Source organism: Plecotus auritus, assembly GCF_963455305.1.
Source record: "Plecotus auritus genome assembly, chromosome: 3".
Classification (NCBI taxonomy): Eukaryota; Metazoa; Chordata; class Mammalia; order Chiroptera; family Vespertilionidae; genus Plecotus; species Plecotus auritus.
In genome coordinates, this window is record NC_137772.1 from 60,744,393 (window position 1) to 60,758,306 (window position 13,914).

The 13,914-nt window shown below is 40.6% G+C and overlaps 1 protein-coding gene and 1 pseudogene across 2 annotated transcripts in view; both read left to right on the forward strand.

The window, feature by feature from the left end:
- The first annotated feature begins 5,527 nt into the window (after positions 1-5,527).
- Positions 5,528-6,062, forward strand: LOC308243673 (V-type proton ATPase 16 kDa proteolipid subunit c-like; annotated as a pseudogene). Its single transcript has one exon. The product of its transcript is annotated as a V-type proton ATPase 16 kDa proteolipid subunit c-like (transcript).
- A 7,525-nt stretch (positions 6,063-13,587) lies between these two features.
- OBI1 (ORC ubiquitin ligase 1) overlaps positions 13,588-13,914 on the forward strand; it is a 42,892-nt gene continuing 42,565 nt past the window's right edge. Inside the window, exon 1 of the mRNA XM_080662081.1 lies at positions 13,588-13,730. Coding sequence (XP_080518207.1) covers positions 13,659-13,730 — 72 coding nt within the window. The 5' untranslated portion in view covers positions 13,588-13,658. The remainder of the gene's footprint in view (positions 13,731-13,914) is intronic.

Genomic DNA, 13,914 nt, shown 5'->3' on the forward strand with positions numbered 1-13,914 from the left:
TTTTCAATTATAATTGTGTAGTATTGTTAATGGCTATCCAAGCTTTCTGGTTATTTGCATTCTTTATAATAGATACCTACTATACAAGTATATAAAAGCAGTATATGAAGGGGGCTGTGCATATACACATATAGCATAAATTCAGTATGAATATAGAATGTATACATTTCCTTAATGCCTTGCTTTACTTTTCCAGAACATTGCTTCCATGTTTCCATAAAAAGCACAACATATCCTAAATAAAACATTTTCACCATTTTAAAAAAGGGCTTTAGACAGTACTTTAAATTTTTTTCAGTTAGCATATGCTTTGACTCCTAAAAACTTTTGCTTTTGCATTTTTAAGAGTTTATTTTAAAACAAAAATGTTTTATCCCTTGCAGGTCCATTCAAATTATGGTTAAAATGACAAAATAATGACAGAGCTACTCAAACATGAATGAAGTCAAAATTTATTTTTAACAGCATCTTGTTATTATTTAACAAGGTTTCATTTCTGTTGATTCCCTGTCCACCTTCTGCTTTGGTTTCTCATCTATCTATATATATATATAAAAGCCTAAGTGACCATTACGACTGGATGACTGGAAGACCGGCCGGTAGTTATGACACTCAATGCAGGACCTGCCCCTTGGTGGTCAGTGCACTCCCATAGCCAACTTCCTGTGGCCAGTTAACCTCCCATGGTCCCTCCCTGAGCCGGCCCTAATCGGCCCCAATGGGCCCTGATAGGGACTGGGCAAGAAGGCCCTGATTGGCCCTGATCGCCAACCAGGCCGAGGGACCGCACCTATGCATGAATTCGTGCACTGGGCCTCTAGTATCTATATAAGCATGCTAAACCTGAACCCTCTTATTTCATTAATCATTTAGGTATAAATTTTAAATCAAGAGATAAGAGTCATTCATGGAAATGTTAGCATATGGAAGTATACCAAGATATATTCTGTTTTTCCAAAATAAATTCCTGCAAAAACAACAACAAACACATCTGCCCAAGCAGATGTGACTCAGTGATTGAGCATTGGCCCATGAACTATGAGGTCACCAGATTGATTCCTGGTCAGGGCACATGACTGGGTTGTAGGTTCAATCTCCAAGAGGGGGTGTGCAGGAGACAGCCGATTGATGTTTCTTTCTCATCGATGTTTCTATCTATTCCTCTTCCTCTCTCTCTAAAAATCAATAAAAAATATATATTTTAAAAAATCACCTGATTTTAATTGTCAGTTTTTTCCATAAGTTATTCATGAAAAATATAAACAGTTTAGAAAGTGTTCATCCTTCCAGGCAGAAAGTGTCTATGTTAAGATCACAATACTTATGAAATTCAGTAATTGCCTATTTATTCTACTACCACCACCCCTTGCTGCCCAAGCTAGGAATTCTGGAATATTCCTGCCTCCCACTCACCCATCAGATAGCCAAAGTCTTGTACCTATCTTAATAACAGAAGGCTCTCACTCACTCAGCCAGTTCCTCTCTACACACATGGTTTCCACTGTTCTGAGGGCCATTACTGTCCCCTTTGGCTGCTGAATATCCTAACTTCCTTTCCCAGGATGGAAAAACTTAGCTGATCCTTACCCTGAGGGAGTTTTCTCCTTAGGGTCTCCACAGCATAGTGTAGGCCTCCCAGCTAGCCCAGAATAAGCACCCCATAAGAGGTGGCTGCCATGGCTCTGTTATCTGACTGTATTTGACCAAGTTTTAAATGGACCTCTAGCCCCAGAGTGATTCAAGCCCCTTGAGGATAGACACCATGTCTTGCTCAGTTTAATATCCTCCAGGCATAATACATGGTTTTTTGAAACATAGAGTATTCTTGACAAATGATTGTTGAATGAACAGCCACTGAAACACGAGTTAGAAAATCCATTCATGGCATTTAATAGCTATGTAGTTTTGCTACCTCTCTGAAGCTCAATTTTCTAACTATAAAGCAAGAAGAATGGCAGGCTATCTAGACTGTTATGAGAAACACATAGTATGCGCTCCAGAGGTGTCTGCTGGGCTGGACCACTATTCCCTGGATTGCTTTTTACAGCTCTGCTTGAGGCACATGTCTGAGAAAGGGATTATCATAAAAGGCAGACCCTTTCCTTTTGCTTCCCTCAGTTTTTGCAAAGCCAGAGCAATAAGGTTGATATTATTTTTGAAAACATATCATGTTTAACTATATGCATTATATAGGGGTAAGAAGAAGAGGGAATGAGAACAGAGAAGGAAAGCATTCATCAAAGCCTCTTTGGTTAGTAACACCTTCTTGCTTAGGGTGGGTGGGTCAGGGAGGATAAGAAGATTCATTTGTCCCAATAAAAGTCTTACCTTTATGACCTGACTAAAATATTGCCTTTTAACATTATCTCGGAGAGAATGTAAATACTTCATGATAGACACACTGATGATATTAAAAGGAGACATCCATCATTCAGCCTAAATATGTATATTAGGATACTAGTTCTCAAGCTTTTTAATGTAAGCCTCAGTTAAAAAAATACTATTTTACATTATAACCCAGCATAAAGCAATATTTATCATTACCACAGTAATGTATTGTGTATTTGTGTGCAATTGAGAGTTTCCTAGAGTGTTGGCTGCAACCAGGACAGATGGAGGTAAAGGTGAGAAGACCAGATAAGTAGAGAAAGTCTGTATAAATTACCCAGGCCCTGTGGGCTAGAAGGGGCAAACACAAATTCTAAATAAAGATTTTCATCCAATTTGCCCTGGCTGGAGGGAGAGCAAGCTAAAGGAGTATTTCACACCTTGGTTGTCCTGCTCTTCACCCACTAATCGGTTTTATGGCATTAATGGGGGATGCGACCCATGTATTGAAAACAAAACAAAATTTTATAAGATAACACTGTCTATAGTGCCAGGAGATACTATTCCATGATGAATCCTGTAATTATTTTGGGTAACGTGAAAGTATATTGTATTGTATTTTTGTGCAAAATAAATGTGTTAAATGTGAATTTTTAAAATACAGAATATTTGTGAAACTATATTGGCATTTTCTCATTTTTATATACTGAAAAATATTAAAAAGAAATAAAAACAAACAAAAGCAAAGTGGCCCAGCCTCTTGACCTCTAGGAGGTCCTTCTTATACCCAATGACTTTAAACAAAGAAACTAAATCGTCCTCTGAAAATTAAACTTGCACAATTGACATGTCCACTAGAAGAAGGTAGATGGCCTCTGAGGCCCAGAAGAGCAAAGGTTGACTATAGCTAATTAGCAGTAATGGCACATTTACAGAACAAAATGAGGAAAGTGGGGAGCTACCAAGCCACAGAGACTCAGCAGCAGTATATTAGTATATGTGCATGCACACCCACCCCTTATTTTCTTTAAAGATACACATATTGCTGCAGGTTGAGTTCTCTGGGAAGAAGACTAAAACAGAGTTGAATATGCAGGAGATTTGTCAGGAGTTGCCCTTGTGATTAATACCTGTAGAAGGGAAAGGAGAGAGATAGGACTGGGCAAAGGAAAAAGTCGAGCTGGGATGCAGGCCCATCAACACCTCAGTAGATTCCAAGCTCTAGAGCTAAATGACCCAGCAGGGTTGTGCTTCATTGATCAGGCTTTTACATCCCTACCTTCATCATTTATCAGACGTAGGCCAACCTAGGAAGGATACAACCTAGGTTGAGACAGTTCTCTCTCTATAGCTGAGGCAAACCCTGAAGGGGTTATTGATCACAATGGCAGAGTAAAAGAGAGATCTCAACAACCTTGAACAGGCAACAAAATGCTTCAGCCAAAAAGAAACCCCCTTACTTCTACTTGCATCTTATTTGCCAAATTGGAACCAGAGCTTCACCACAGACCAGAGGGACAGGCAGGACAAAACAACCAGGTGCTCAGGGGGCAGGAAGTTGGACATCATTGTAAACTGTATTTATGACTACTATTATAGGTTGAATTGTGTCTTTCCCCCAAATTGATATTGAAGTCCTAACCTCCATTATCTAAGAATGTGACCTTTTTCAGAAATGAGGTCACTGCATATGTAATTAGTTAAGATGAGGTAGGGCACACCCCTAATCAAAGTGAAGTCATCCTTATAAAAAGTAGAACTCTGGATACAGACATGTATGCAAGGAGAGTGCCCACCATGTGAAGAGGAGGGCAGAGGTCAGAGTGATGCTTCTATAATCCAAGAAACGCCAAAGATGGCCATCAAACTACCAGATGTTCAGCAAGAAACACAGACCAGACTCTTCCTCACAGCTCTCAGAAGGAACTAACCCTGCTGACACCTTGATTTCAGACTTTCAGCCCCCAGAAGTGTGAGACAATAAATTTCTATTGTTTAAGCCACCCAATTTTTGGTAATTTGTCATGGCAGCCCTTGCACACAAATACAACTCCCATTGAATTCCATCTCAGTGAATAGTAATACTTGTCCACGGCAAGAAAAAAGGTGTCAGTTACTCTGCTAATTTTTAGTGAATTAGAGCCTGTTTGCTCATGCCCTTGTCCTCATTGAATATTATCTTCCCTAGTCACAAAGGTTGAACTGCGATAAAGCAGCATGCCTTCACTCTTAAGCCATGCTAAAGAAAGAGAGGACTCTAGATAAAGTGTTCCCAGATAACTATGATTTATATTATAACCATTGTATTACCACAACTTTAAGATTGTTTTGTGGCCTGGCTAGCGTGGCATAGTGGTTGTGTGTTGACCTATGAACCAGGAAGTCACAGTTTGATTCCAGGTTGGGGCCCAGGCCCAGGTTGTGGGCTTGATCCCCCATGTGGGGCATGCAGGAGGCAAACAATCAATGATTCTCTCTCATCATTGATGTTTCTATCTCTCTCTCCCTCTCCCTTCCTCTCTGAAATTAATATATATATATTTTAAAAGATTGTTTTGTGTATGTGACAGTTCTAAAATGATCACATAACTTCATGCCTTGTTTGAATGGTAATCAGACCCAGCTAATTAGAAGGAGTCCACTGGCCTTGTGGAGGTCTCTTCAAGTTTCTGGGAGTAGAAGGGCAGTGCTCTAAGAGAGAAGAATGAAGACAGTAGAAGTAATTGATGGAATAAGGGTGAAGGAAAGGCTTTTATACTATGATCCCCACAGATGTTTCTGAGAAAATATCATTCACTCTGCACTTTTCCCTCTAAGTTGAATTTAAATACTGTATAGCAGAAGGGGCCATTCCCCTGGCATATCCCCCAGGCTCTTGCCCATTGCCTTGCTATTCTGGATAGATCTGCCTATTTCTTGCATAGAAACATAAATTTGTTTAATGGTTTGAAAACATTCTTATGTAAGAATACACACACACACACACACACACACACACACACACACACACACTTGTTCTTTCAGATCCAAAAAAACAATTGCTCAAATAAACTAATATACATTCTAAAATGGTGATATGGAAAGAGAGATAGAAAGAGATAGAGAGAGCCTTCGCCGCCAAGTCTGATCTGCTCGCCTCTCCCACTGGTTCTCTCCCCCGCCGCGGCCTGCTGAGCTCACCCCCGCCCCACCCGCAGATATGTCCGAGGTCAAGAGCGGCGGCCTGAGTACGCCTCCTTCTTCGCGGTCATGGGCGCCTCGGCCGCCATGATCTTCAGCGCCTTGGGTGCTGCCTATGGTACCGCCAAGAGTGGCACCGGCATCGCGGCCATGTCTGTCATGCAACCAGAGCTGATCATGGAGTCCATCATCCCAGTGGTCATGGCTGGCATCATTGCCATCTATGGCCTGGTGGTGGCAGTCCTTATTGCCAACTCCCTGAATGAAGGCATCAGTCTCTACAGGAGTTTCCTCCAACTGGGTGCTGGCTTGAGTGTGGGCCTCAGTGGGCTGGCAGCTGGCTTTGCCATTGGCATTGTGGGGTGACGCCGGCATGCGGGGCACTGCCCAGCAGCCCCGACTATTCGTGGGCATGATCTTGATCCTCATTTTCGCCGAGGTGCTGGGTCTTTATGGTCTCATCGTCGCCCTCATCCTCTCCACAAAGTAGCTCCTCTAAGCCCACCAGCCACAGGATATGCTGTAAAGACCACCCCCTCCACATTCCAGAATGAACAGCCTGATACACGTGCACGGGGCAGCTGCCCCCTCTACCCGCAAGTAGTTGGTCTTGTAAATGCGCAGTGTCCTAGTGCCCATCGTCTGTTGCCCCCACCCGCCCCGTGCCGTGGACATCTGGGCCCACTCATTATCACCCATCCAGGTCCCCCGACCAGTAAGGATGGTGGCTTCTAGCCACCCCCACCCATTTACCTGCCCTAGAGTGCTCTGTGTATGGGGATGAATTCGAGTTGTCGTTTTCACTGGATGTTTATAAAGATTTGATCTGTTCGCACGTCTGTGGAGCAGCCCTGCAGTTTCCCAACTATAATAATCTTTAGAGTGTCGCTTTGTGGGGTTACCGTGTGCCCTGAGATTTTTTTGTATGGAACCACTGTCCTCCAGCCCTAGCTGCGGGGCCAGGAGCTGGGCCTGCCAGGCCCAGAGCCTGTCCAATAAAATTCTCGGATGTGAAAATAAAAAAAAAAGAAAGAGATAGAGACATAGAGTTAAAGAAAGACTAGAGTGCCAATCAGTTAGCCATTACCTGGTAAGGTTCACTGTGTGCTCTGCACCGTGCCACATGTGCCTAATGGACCTTCAGTCTAGTTAGGGAAAGATTTTTTTTTAAATGTAAAGTCTAATTGAGGCATCTGTGCCTCTGTGCCTCGATGAGGTAGGTGCTCTCTATTCCTGCAGGAATTATCTCACTATATAATTGGTGACTTAATAATACATTTGCCTTCCTGCACTTAGACTGAAAACTTTACCAGGATAGAGCTGAACCTGCCTTTCAACTTTTTAGCATTTGTCATAGTGCTTGACCCACAGTAGATGTTAAATAAGAGTTTATTGGAGAAATGCATTAGATAAAAAAGGGTTAATATAGATCATAAATGATAAAAAATTTGAAAGGCCAGGAGATTATGAGGAAGCTAGAGGAGACAGGAAAAGCATCATGAAAGAAATGACAATTGAGACTTAGTCATAATGAATGCTGTGCGGGGGAAAAAGAGAGAAAAATCATAGATCAAAAAGTTGAGGCTAGTGATGTGGGGAAATGAAGCCATATCTTAAATAACACTTGTAATAATAAATGACTCTGTTAAAACAATGACTGGGGATGTTGAGTGTGCAAAGGAGGTGTTGATGCCTTACCTACAAAAGGCAAAGCAACTAAGCAAGACTCCTGCCATCTACTGAAGATGCCATTGCCAAGTGCAAGATGCTTTTGTGGGAGACATGCCTTCAGATAGAATTACGAGTATTTATAGGGCTTCAGTAAATAGGATGAAAACAGGGTCCTGGCTTGGGGTTCCTATGGGATGCTCTCACCTTGGAAAGTCTGCTCATACCTAAATTAGGGCAGGAAGAAAAGGAATGTGCGCTATCAAAGACAAAAGCAGCCAGTAACTCAGAGCTGGGTTCCCTATGCTGCTCTTTGGCAAATCTCATAACCTATTTGTCTTTGTGGTTCCTATTAAGATAGTCCAGGAGATGATATTTCCTTCATTCATTTTCTAGCAATCAAGAAATATTTGTGAAGTACCACTGTCTTGGATGGTACTAAAACATCTTTTTAAAATTACCTAATGTAAAACAATCACCTGATTTGCAACATTTTTAAATATTTAAAATTGTAACTTGTTTTGTCACAATCGCAAGGGATAACTAACAATAAGAGCACCCAGAAGAGAAATTACTGTAGAAATAGGCATTTTATGGTGGATTGGAAGGGTTGGGTCATTTATAAAGTGGCTCATTAATCATAGAGTCTGGCATATCATTGGTAGTCAATAAAATATTTGTTGAATGAACAAACACAGGCAGGGACCTTGTCAGATTTACAGGTGTATATTCAACCCTTAGACCATTGCCTGGCACATAAAAACATTTATATTTCTGTGGAATAATAAGTAACTCATTATATCGTATTCACTTCTTCAGCAGCACTTACATTGTCATTTCCTACAAACTTGACGTGCAGATTCAGTATTAAAACCTCAACTGCTGCCCTGGCCAGTGTAGCTCAATTGGTTGGGCATCCGCCTGTGCACCAAAAGGTTGCTGTTTCAATTCCTTGTAAGGGCACATGCCCGGGTTTCAGGCTTGATCCCAGTAGGGGCCTGCCGGAGGCAGCCCATCGATCTTCCACTTTCACATGAATCTTTCTCTTTCTCTTTCCCTTCTTCCCTCTCTAAAAATCAATAAAAACATTAAAACAAACAAACAACAAAAGGTCGGGATTTGGTTCCAAGCCAGTGCAGCATAATAACTTTTCTACTAGAGTGTAAGCTGCATGAAACAAAACTTTGAGTTAGTTGTTCCTTACTGTCTTTAATAATAATACATTAAATAAATGGCTGCTAACTTCCAGCAGTCTATTCTTAAAAAATGTGCAAAGAAAAGCCAAGTTCCTCTGCTGTAATAACAAACATATTTTCAGACATGTTAGCTCATTTCCAGCCTGTGAGAAAATGGTACCATGTGAAGAAGACATCCATGCAACTGGGCCAGCACCTCTGATTAATTTTTAATACAACTTTTATGAGTTTTCTCAGTGTTAACCACAATCCAAGTGGGGGGGTATAAATTTTAAACAAAACAAAACAAAAAGATTGTCTTTCAGGAATGAAAAATAAATGTAACCTGAAATCAATATTTATGAAGTTGTGATTAATTGACTGATGACCAAATGATTACAAAACGTCTGTCTGAAACATCTACTCAAATTTATTAGCTTTGACCAAAAAAAATTAAAAAACAATCTGAACTGGGTCAATGAAAGAATAATGCATTCCTAATCAATTTTTAATAGCACTTAAGACTTTATATTTTTTTAAACTTGCTTTTAAATAATTTATCATAAAAATGATTCTGATTTAAACAAGGGGTAAAAGGTGTTCCATAGCTATTTGATGGTTTTCTTAGGAAATAAATTCAATTATGACTGACTTTTTATTACTGAATTACTTTATTAATAAAAATACATCTTGCACTTACTCAAAGGCATTGGGCCAACAATCTCAGAGTGTCCAAGTGAGATCTAGGATTTAGCTCCAATTCTACCATTACCTGCTGGTTTATTTTATTTGTGCCTCAATTTCCTCACCTGTGAAATGAAAGACCTACATTAAAAAAAACAACAACCCTAAGATCCTTTCTAGTTCTAAAAGTTTAGAGCTAAGGATTAAGGTTTTACCCCATCCCAGGTGCTTCGGCTGATAGAATCCTCAGGTCACAAGACTGTGCCCTCATGCTACTAAGAAGTTTAGAAAGAAATGAAGCAGAAAGTCAATAAGCCTGGCAACATTATTTAACAATTTTGGTCAAATGATGACTGTTTAACAGTAATTGTAAAAATATGTAGTAATAATAATAATAATAATAATAATGTTTTTTATAGAGCAGAGGGAAGACATAGTTCCTGGTCTTAACCATCTACATTATTAAAAGCAAAGCCTTGGAATTGGCTTGGTTTCAATCTGGACCCAGAGAGAGAGAGTCCTAATCATCTGGTGTTGCTAACAGTATTATTTAGATGTGTGTGTGTGTGTGTGTGTGTGTGTGTGTGTGTGTACTCATCCACAAAGCATTAGTGAACAAAGGAAGTATGATCCTATTTGTGCTTATGCACACAATAATATACGAATTAAAATGTTTGTAAGGATATGCTCTAGAATGTTAACAGTGATTACTACACAGGATAGAGAGGTGAGGCATGAGTGTAGAGGAACTTCCTCTTATTATTTTACATATATATTTAAATGGCTTAATTTTCTTACAATTAGCCTTATTATTTTTATATTTAGCAAAAAGCAATACAGTGTTCCATTATGAAGTGAAAAACAAGTAAAGACAATATTTAAAACAGTGTAGGTCTATTTTTTTAGAGGTAGTTTGTAGCTAAAGAAAATGTGGTTTGTAGAATAGTCATTTAATACCAGATACTAGATAAATCAGATACAAATCTGTGACCTCAAGAAACAATCTGTTGTAAGGGCAAACACATAAACAACCAGCTATAATGCAATGTGACCAGCACAAAAATAGGTATATGGACAGAGCACTGAAACAGCACTGAGAAGCTGTAACAATGATAGTAAACATGGAAAAAGATGTTGGAAATATTCTCCATCCTAACATTCTACTTAACACGTATGCTATGATTTTTAAAATTTATCTTTGTGACTGAGGGTAAACACCAGGATGACTAACAAGAAATGAACTTGTCCCAGTAGCAATGGAAAAGTCTTCTTTTAAAAACTTGTATTCAACACACCTTTCTGCTGCATTGTTTCCAGGGATGGGTACCAGGGGCAGAACGTTCTGAGTCCTACATCCCACTCAGAGGATGGGAATGAAAGCCCTAAAATACCACCTTAGATATCAGAAAGGTGAGAACTGGGAATGAGCAAGATGAGAATATGGAAGAACACAGAAATATGGGGAAAGGAACTAAGTAAGATGGGGAAACTGGAATGACAGTGGGTAATGATCTGCAGCTTTCTCATTCTGAAGCGTGAGGTCTGAAGCCAGGAATGGGAAAGATGCAATAGCAAACATGTGAATTACAGTCCCCATATAAATATGACTTCAAACAGCCAGGAAATAGGCAAACAGTGCTAGGCACTCTGAAAAAGTGACCATTAAACAGACAATCAATATGACTGTTTTGCCCAGTTCCCCAACTCCAAGTACATGGTAGTCTTCAATTCCTAGAAAATGAAGTTAGAGTTGTTTGGAAGAATTCTCACTGTCACCTGTGAGCCTATTTTGAACTGGACTTGGGCTTCTTCAAGTGAATGACTAGCTGCTTCAATCTCATTATTGTTCTTTTATAGACCTGAGAGCAAGCATACATTGACATCATTTCACACACACACACACACACACACACACACACACACACACAGTTTACCAGTGAGGAAACTAAGAAGCAGAGGTTAAATAAATTGTCTGCAGCCGGTAGAGCCAGGAAAATGTTCCTGCAAGGATTTATACCCTCACAGTCCAGATCCAGAGCCTCTTTCTTTTAACCACTAGGCTGCTTCTTGTCACTTACACTGTCTTTTTCAGGAATATTAGTCAAAGATATTCCATTGGATTTATTTCTAAATCGCTCTACTCATGGATTGTTTTTGTTTGCATAAATTGATCCCATTGGCTCTTCCTCACTTAAAGTTGCAGTTAAATTCCAAATCTGTTACAGTCAAGATACATTTGGGAACGATCAGAGTTTTTCTTTTTCATTGGAAGGAAATGGGAACTTACAACCTCCTTTGTAGTTCAACAGCTCCTTTTATTTCCAACTGTGCACCTGAAATGAAGTCTTTAAACAAGTGCTTTTGGGGAGTGTGCATGGCACACACGATTTGCAGCCTTCTCACCTTGCGGATGTACTAGGTGTACCGGTTAATAATGCGGATTTTTTCAACAGATGGAGTTACACATATGTTGATATATATGCGATTTGATATGTATGCTATTTTGTTGTATTGACAACAAGCTTCAAAACTTCACATGTCAGATTTTCTGAAGGTGTTAACACCGTAGATATTTTTACGCTTAAAAATGTCGAATTTTGTGCCCCCCCCCCCAAAAAAAAGAGCATTTGCAGGACGTTTTAATTCATTACTTTATTTTGAAGAAAAGTGCTGCTGAAAGTTATCGTACACTTCGGGAAGCTTATGGTGAACATGCTCCATCTCAAGATACTTGTGAATGCTGGTTTAAACGCTTTAAAAGTGATGATTTCGATGTGAAAGACAAAGAACATCCAGGTCAACCGAAAAAGTTTGAAGACCAACAATTACAAGCATTATTGGACGAAAATGCGTGTCAAACTCAAAAACAACTTGCAGAAAGATTAAACATTGCTCGGCAAACAATTTCTGATCATTTACAAGCAATGGGAAAGATTTTAAAGGAAGGAAAATGGGTGCCACATCAACTGAACTAAAGACAAATGGAAAACCGAAAAGTCATCAGTAAAATGTTGCTTCAACTGCATGAAAGGAAGTCTTTTTTTTGCATCAAATTGTGACTGGTGATGAAAAGTGGATTTATTTTGAGAATCCCAAACGCACAAAATCATGGGTTGATCCAGGTCAACCATCAACATTGACTGCAAGGAAAATCGCTTCGGAAAAAGACAATGTCCTGCGTTTGGTGGGATCAGGAAGATGTGGTGTCTTATGAGCTTCTAAAACCAGGTGAAACCATTAATACTGATCACTACTGACAACAAATAATAAATTTGAACCACGGTCAGAAGACACAGCAAAGTAATTTTGCTTCATGATGACACACCATCACACACTTCAAACCAGTAAAAGACACGTTAAAAGATCTTGCCTGGGAAGTATTAACCCACCTGTTATTGGTTAACAGTTAATCATCATTTTTAACCGGTTAAAGATTAATCTCCATTATTAACCGGTTAATGATTAATCTGCCTTTTTAATCCATTAATAGTTAATCCACATTTTAACAGATTAATAATTAATCTGCATTACTAACCGGTTAGTAATTAATCCACAATACTAACCAGTTAATGATGCAGATTAAATATTAACCAGTTAATGATGCAGATTAACTGTTAACCGATAAATAATGCGGATTTTGTAATCAAAGAAAACATGATAATTTCAAGAGAAAGATCAAAAGTGCTTTATTCAAGGTAATGTCCATCGCTAGCTACACATTTCCCCATTTTCAGGTAATTTGTGGATACCGTCCCAAAAGCCCAAAAGAACTTTTCTTGTTTTGAGGCAGACCATTTAGAGACCCAATTTTCCACTTCATGTATGTTTTGAAGTGCTGCTCAGAAAGTGGGTATGCCACTGATCAGAACAAGTGGTAATCTGGAGGAGCAAGGTCTGGTGAATACAGCGGTGGGTTAATATTTCCCAGGCAAGATCTTTTAAAGTGTCTTTAGCTCCGATCCTTAAACTTCATTTTAGATAAAAACCAGGGGCCCGCTGTGAAAGGTGTCTTCAGGGAAAGCCGCGATTCAATGTCTCCACAACAGTCCCAGAAACAGATAAAGAGGCAATCACAGTTGGTTGTTTTTAAGTGACATCACAGCATTTACGAATTACAAAGAGAGCTGAGAGTGGCAGAAAGTTGTTTTGAACAATTAAAACGTAGAGATCGCCTTTTCTCTTCCTGTTTTGACTGCACCGTGTATTTGCAGGCTGGTTAGGGTTTTTCTTTAGATGGAAAACTCTCCCCCCTTCCCCTCCCTCCGGTGAAGACTAGGGAATTGAATAGCTTTTCTCTTCCTCTCCTCTCACCACGATTACTCTTTCACTTAAACTTTCAAGATCCTCCATACGTGTAGTAAAACGGCTTCCTTTCCATTCTCAGGAATCTTGCAGTTCCCACACAGGGGAAAGCTTTTATTATATATATATTTTTAATGAAAGGAATGAAGAGGGAGGAAGGGGAAAGCCTTGGCGACCGCGTTTGCGAAGCGCGTTTCCTCTGTCTCCTCTCCGGCGGGCTGTGGCCCTGCCCGGCTGCCGTAGCGGCCTCGCACCGCCCCTGCTGCCGCCGGGCTCTGCGGTCGGCGGGACTTCCGTGTTGGCGGGATTCTGAACGCTGCCATGGCTCAGACCGTGCAGAACGTTACACTGTCCCTCACTCTGCCCATCACGTGCCACATTTGCTTGGGGAAGGTAATGGGTGATTCCGGGCACAGCTCCGAAACGGGTTGGGGCTGAAGTCGCTCGCGGGAGCCCGGCGCGGTCTCCGAGTGCTGCGGGGACGGGGCGTGAGGCGCCGAGCTGGATGCGGACGCCCACCCGTGTTCTCCGCCGGCGCCTGGAGGCCGCCTCCCCGGGGACGCAGGGAGCGCGCGGT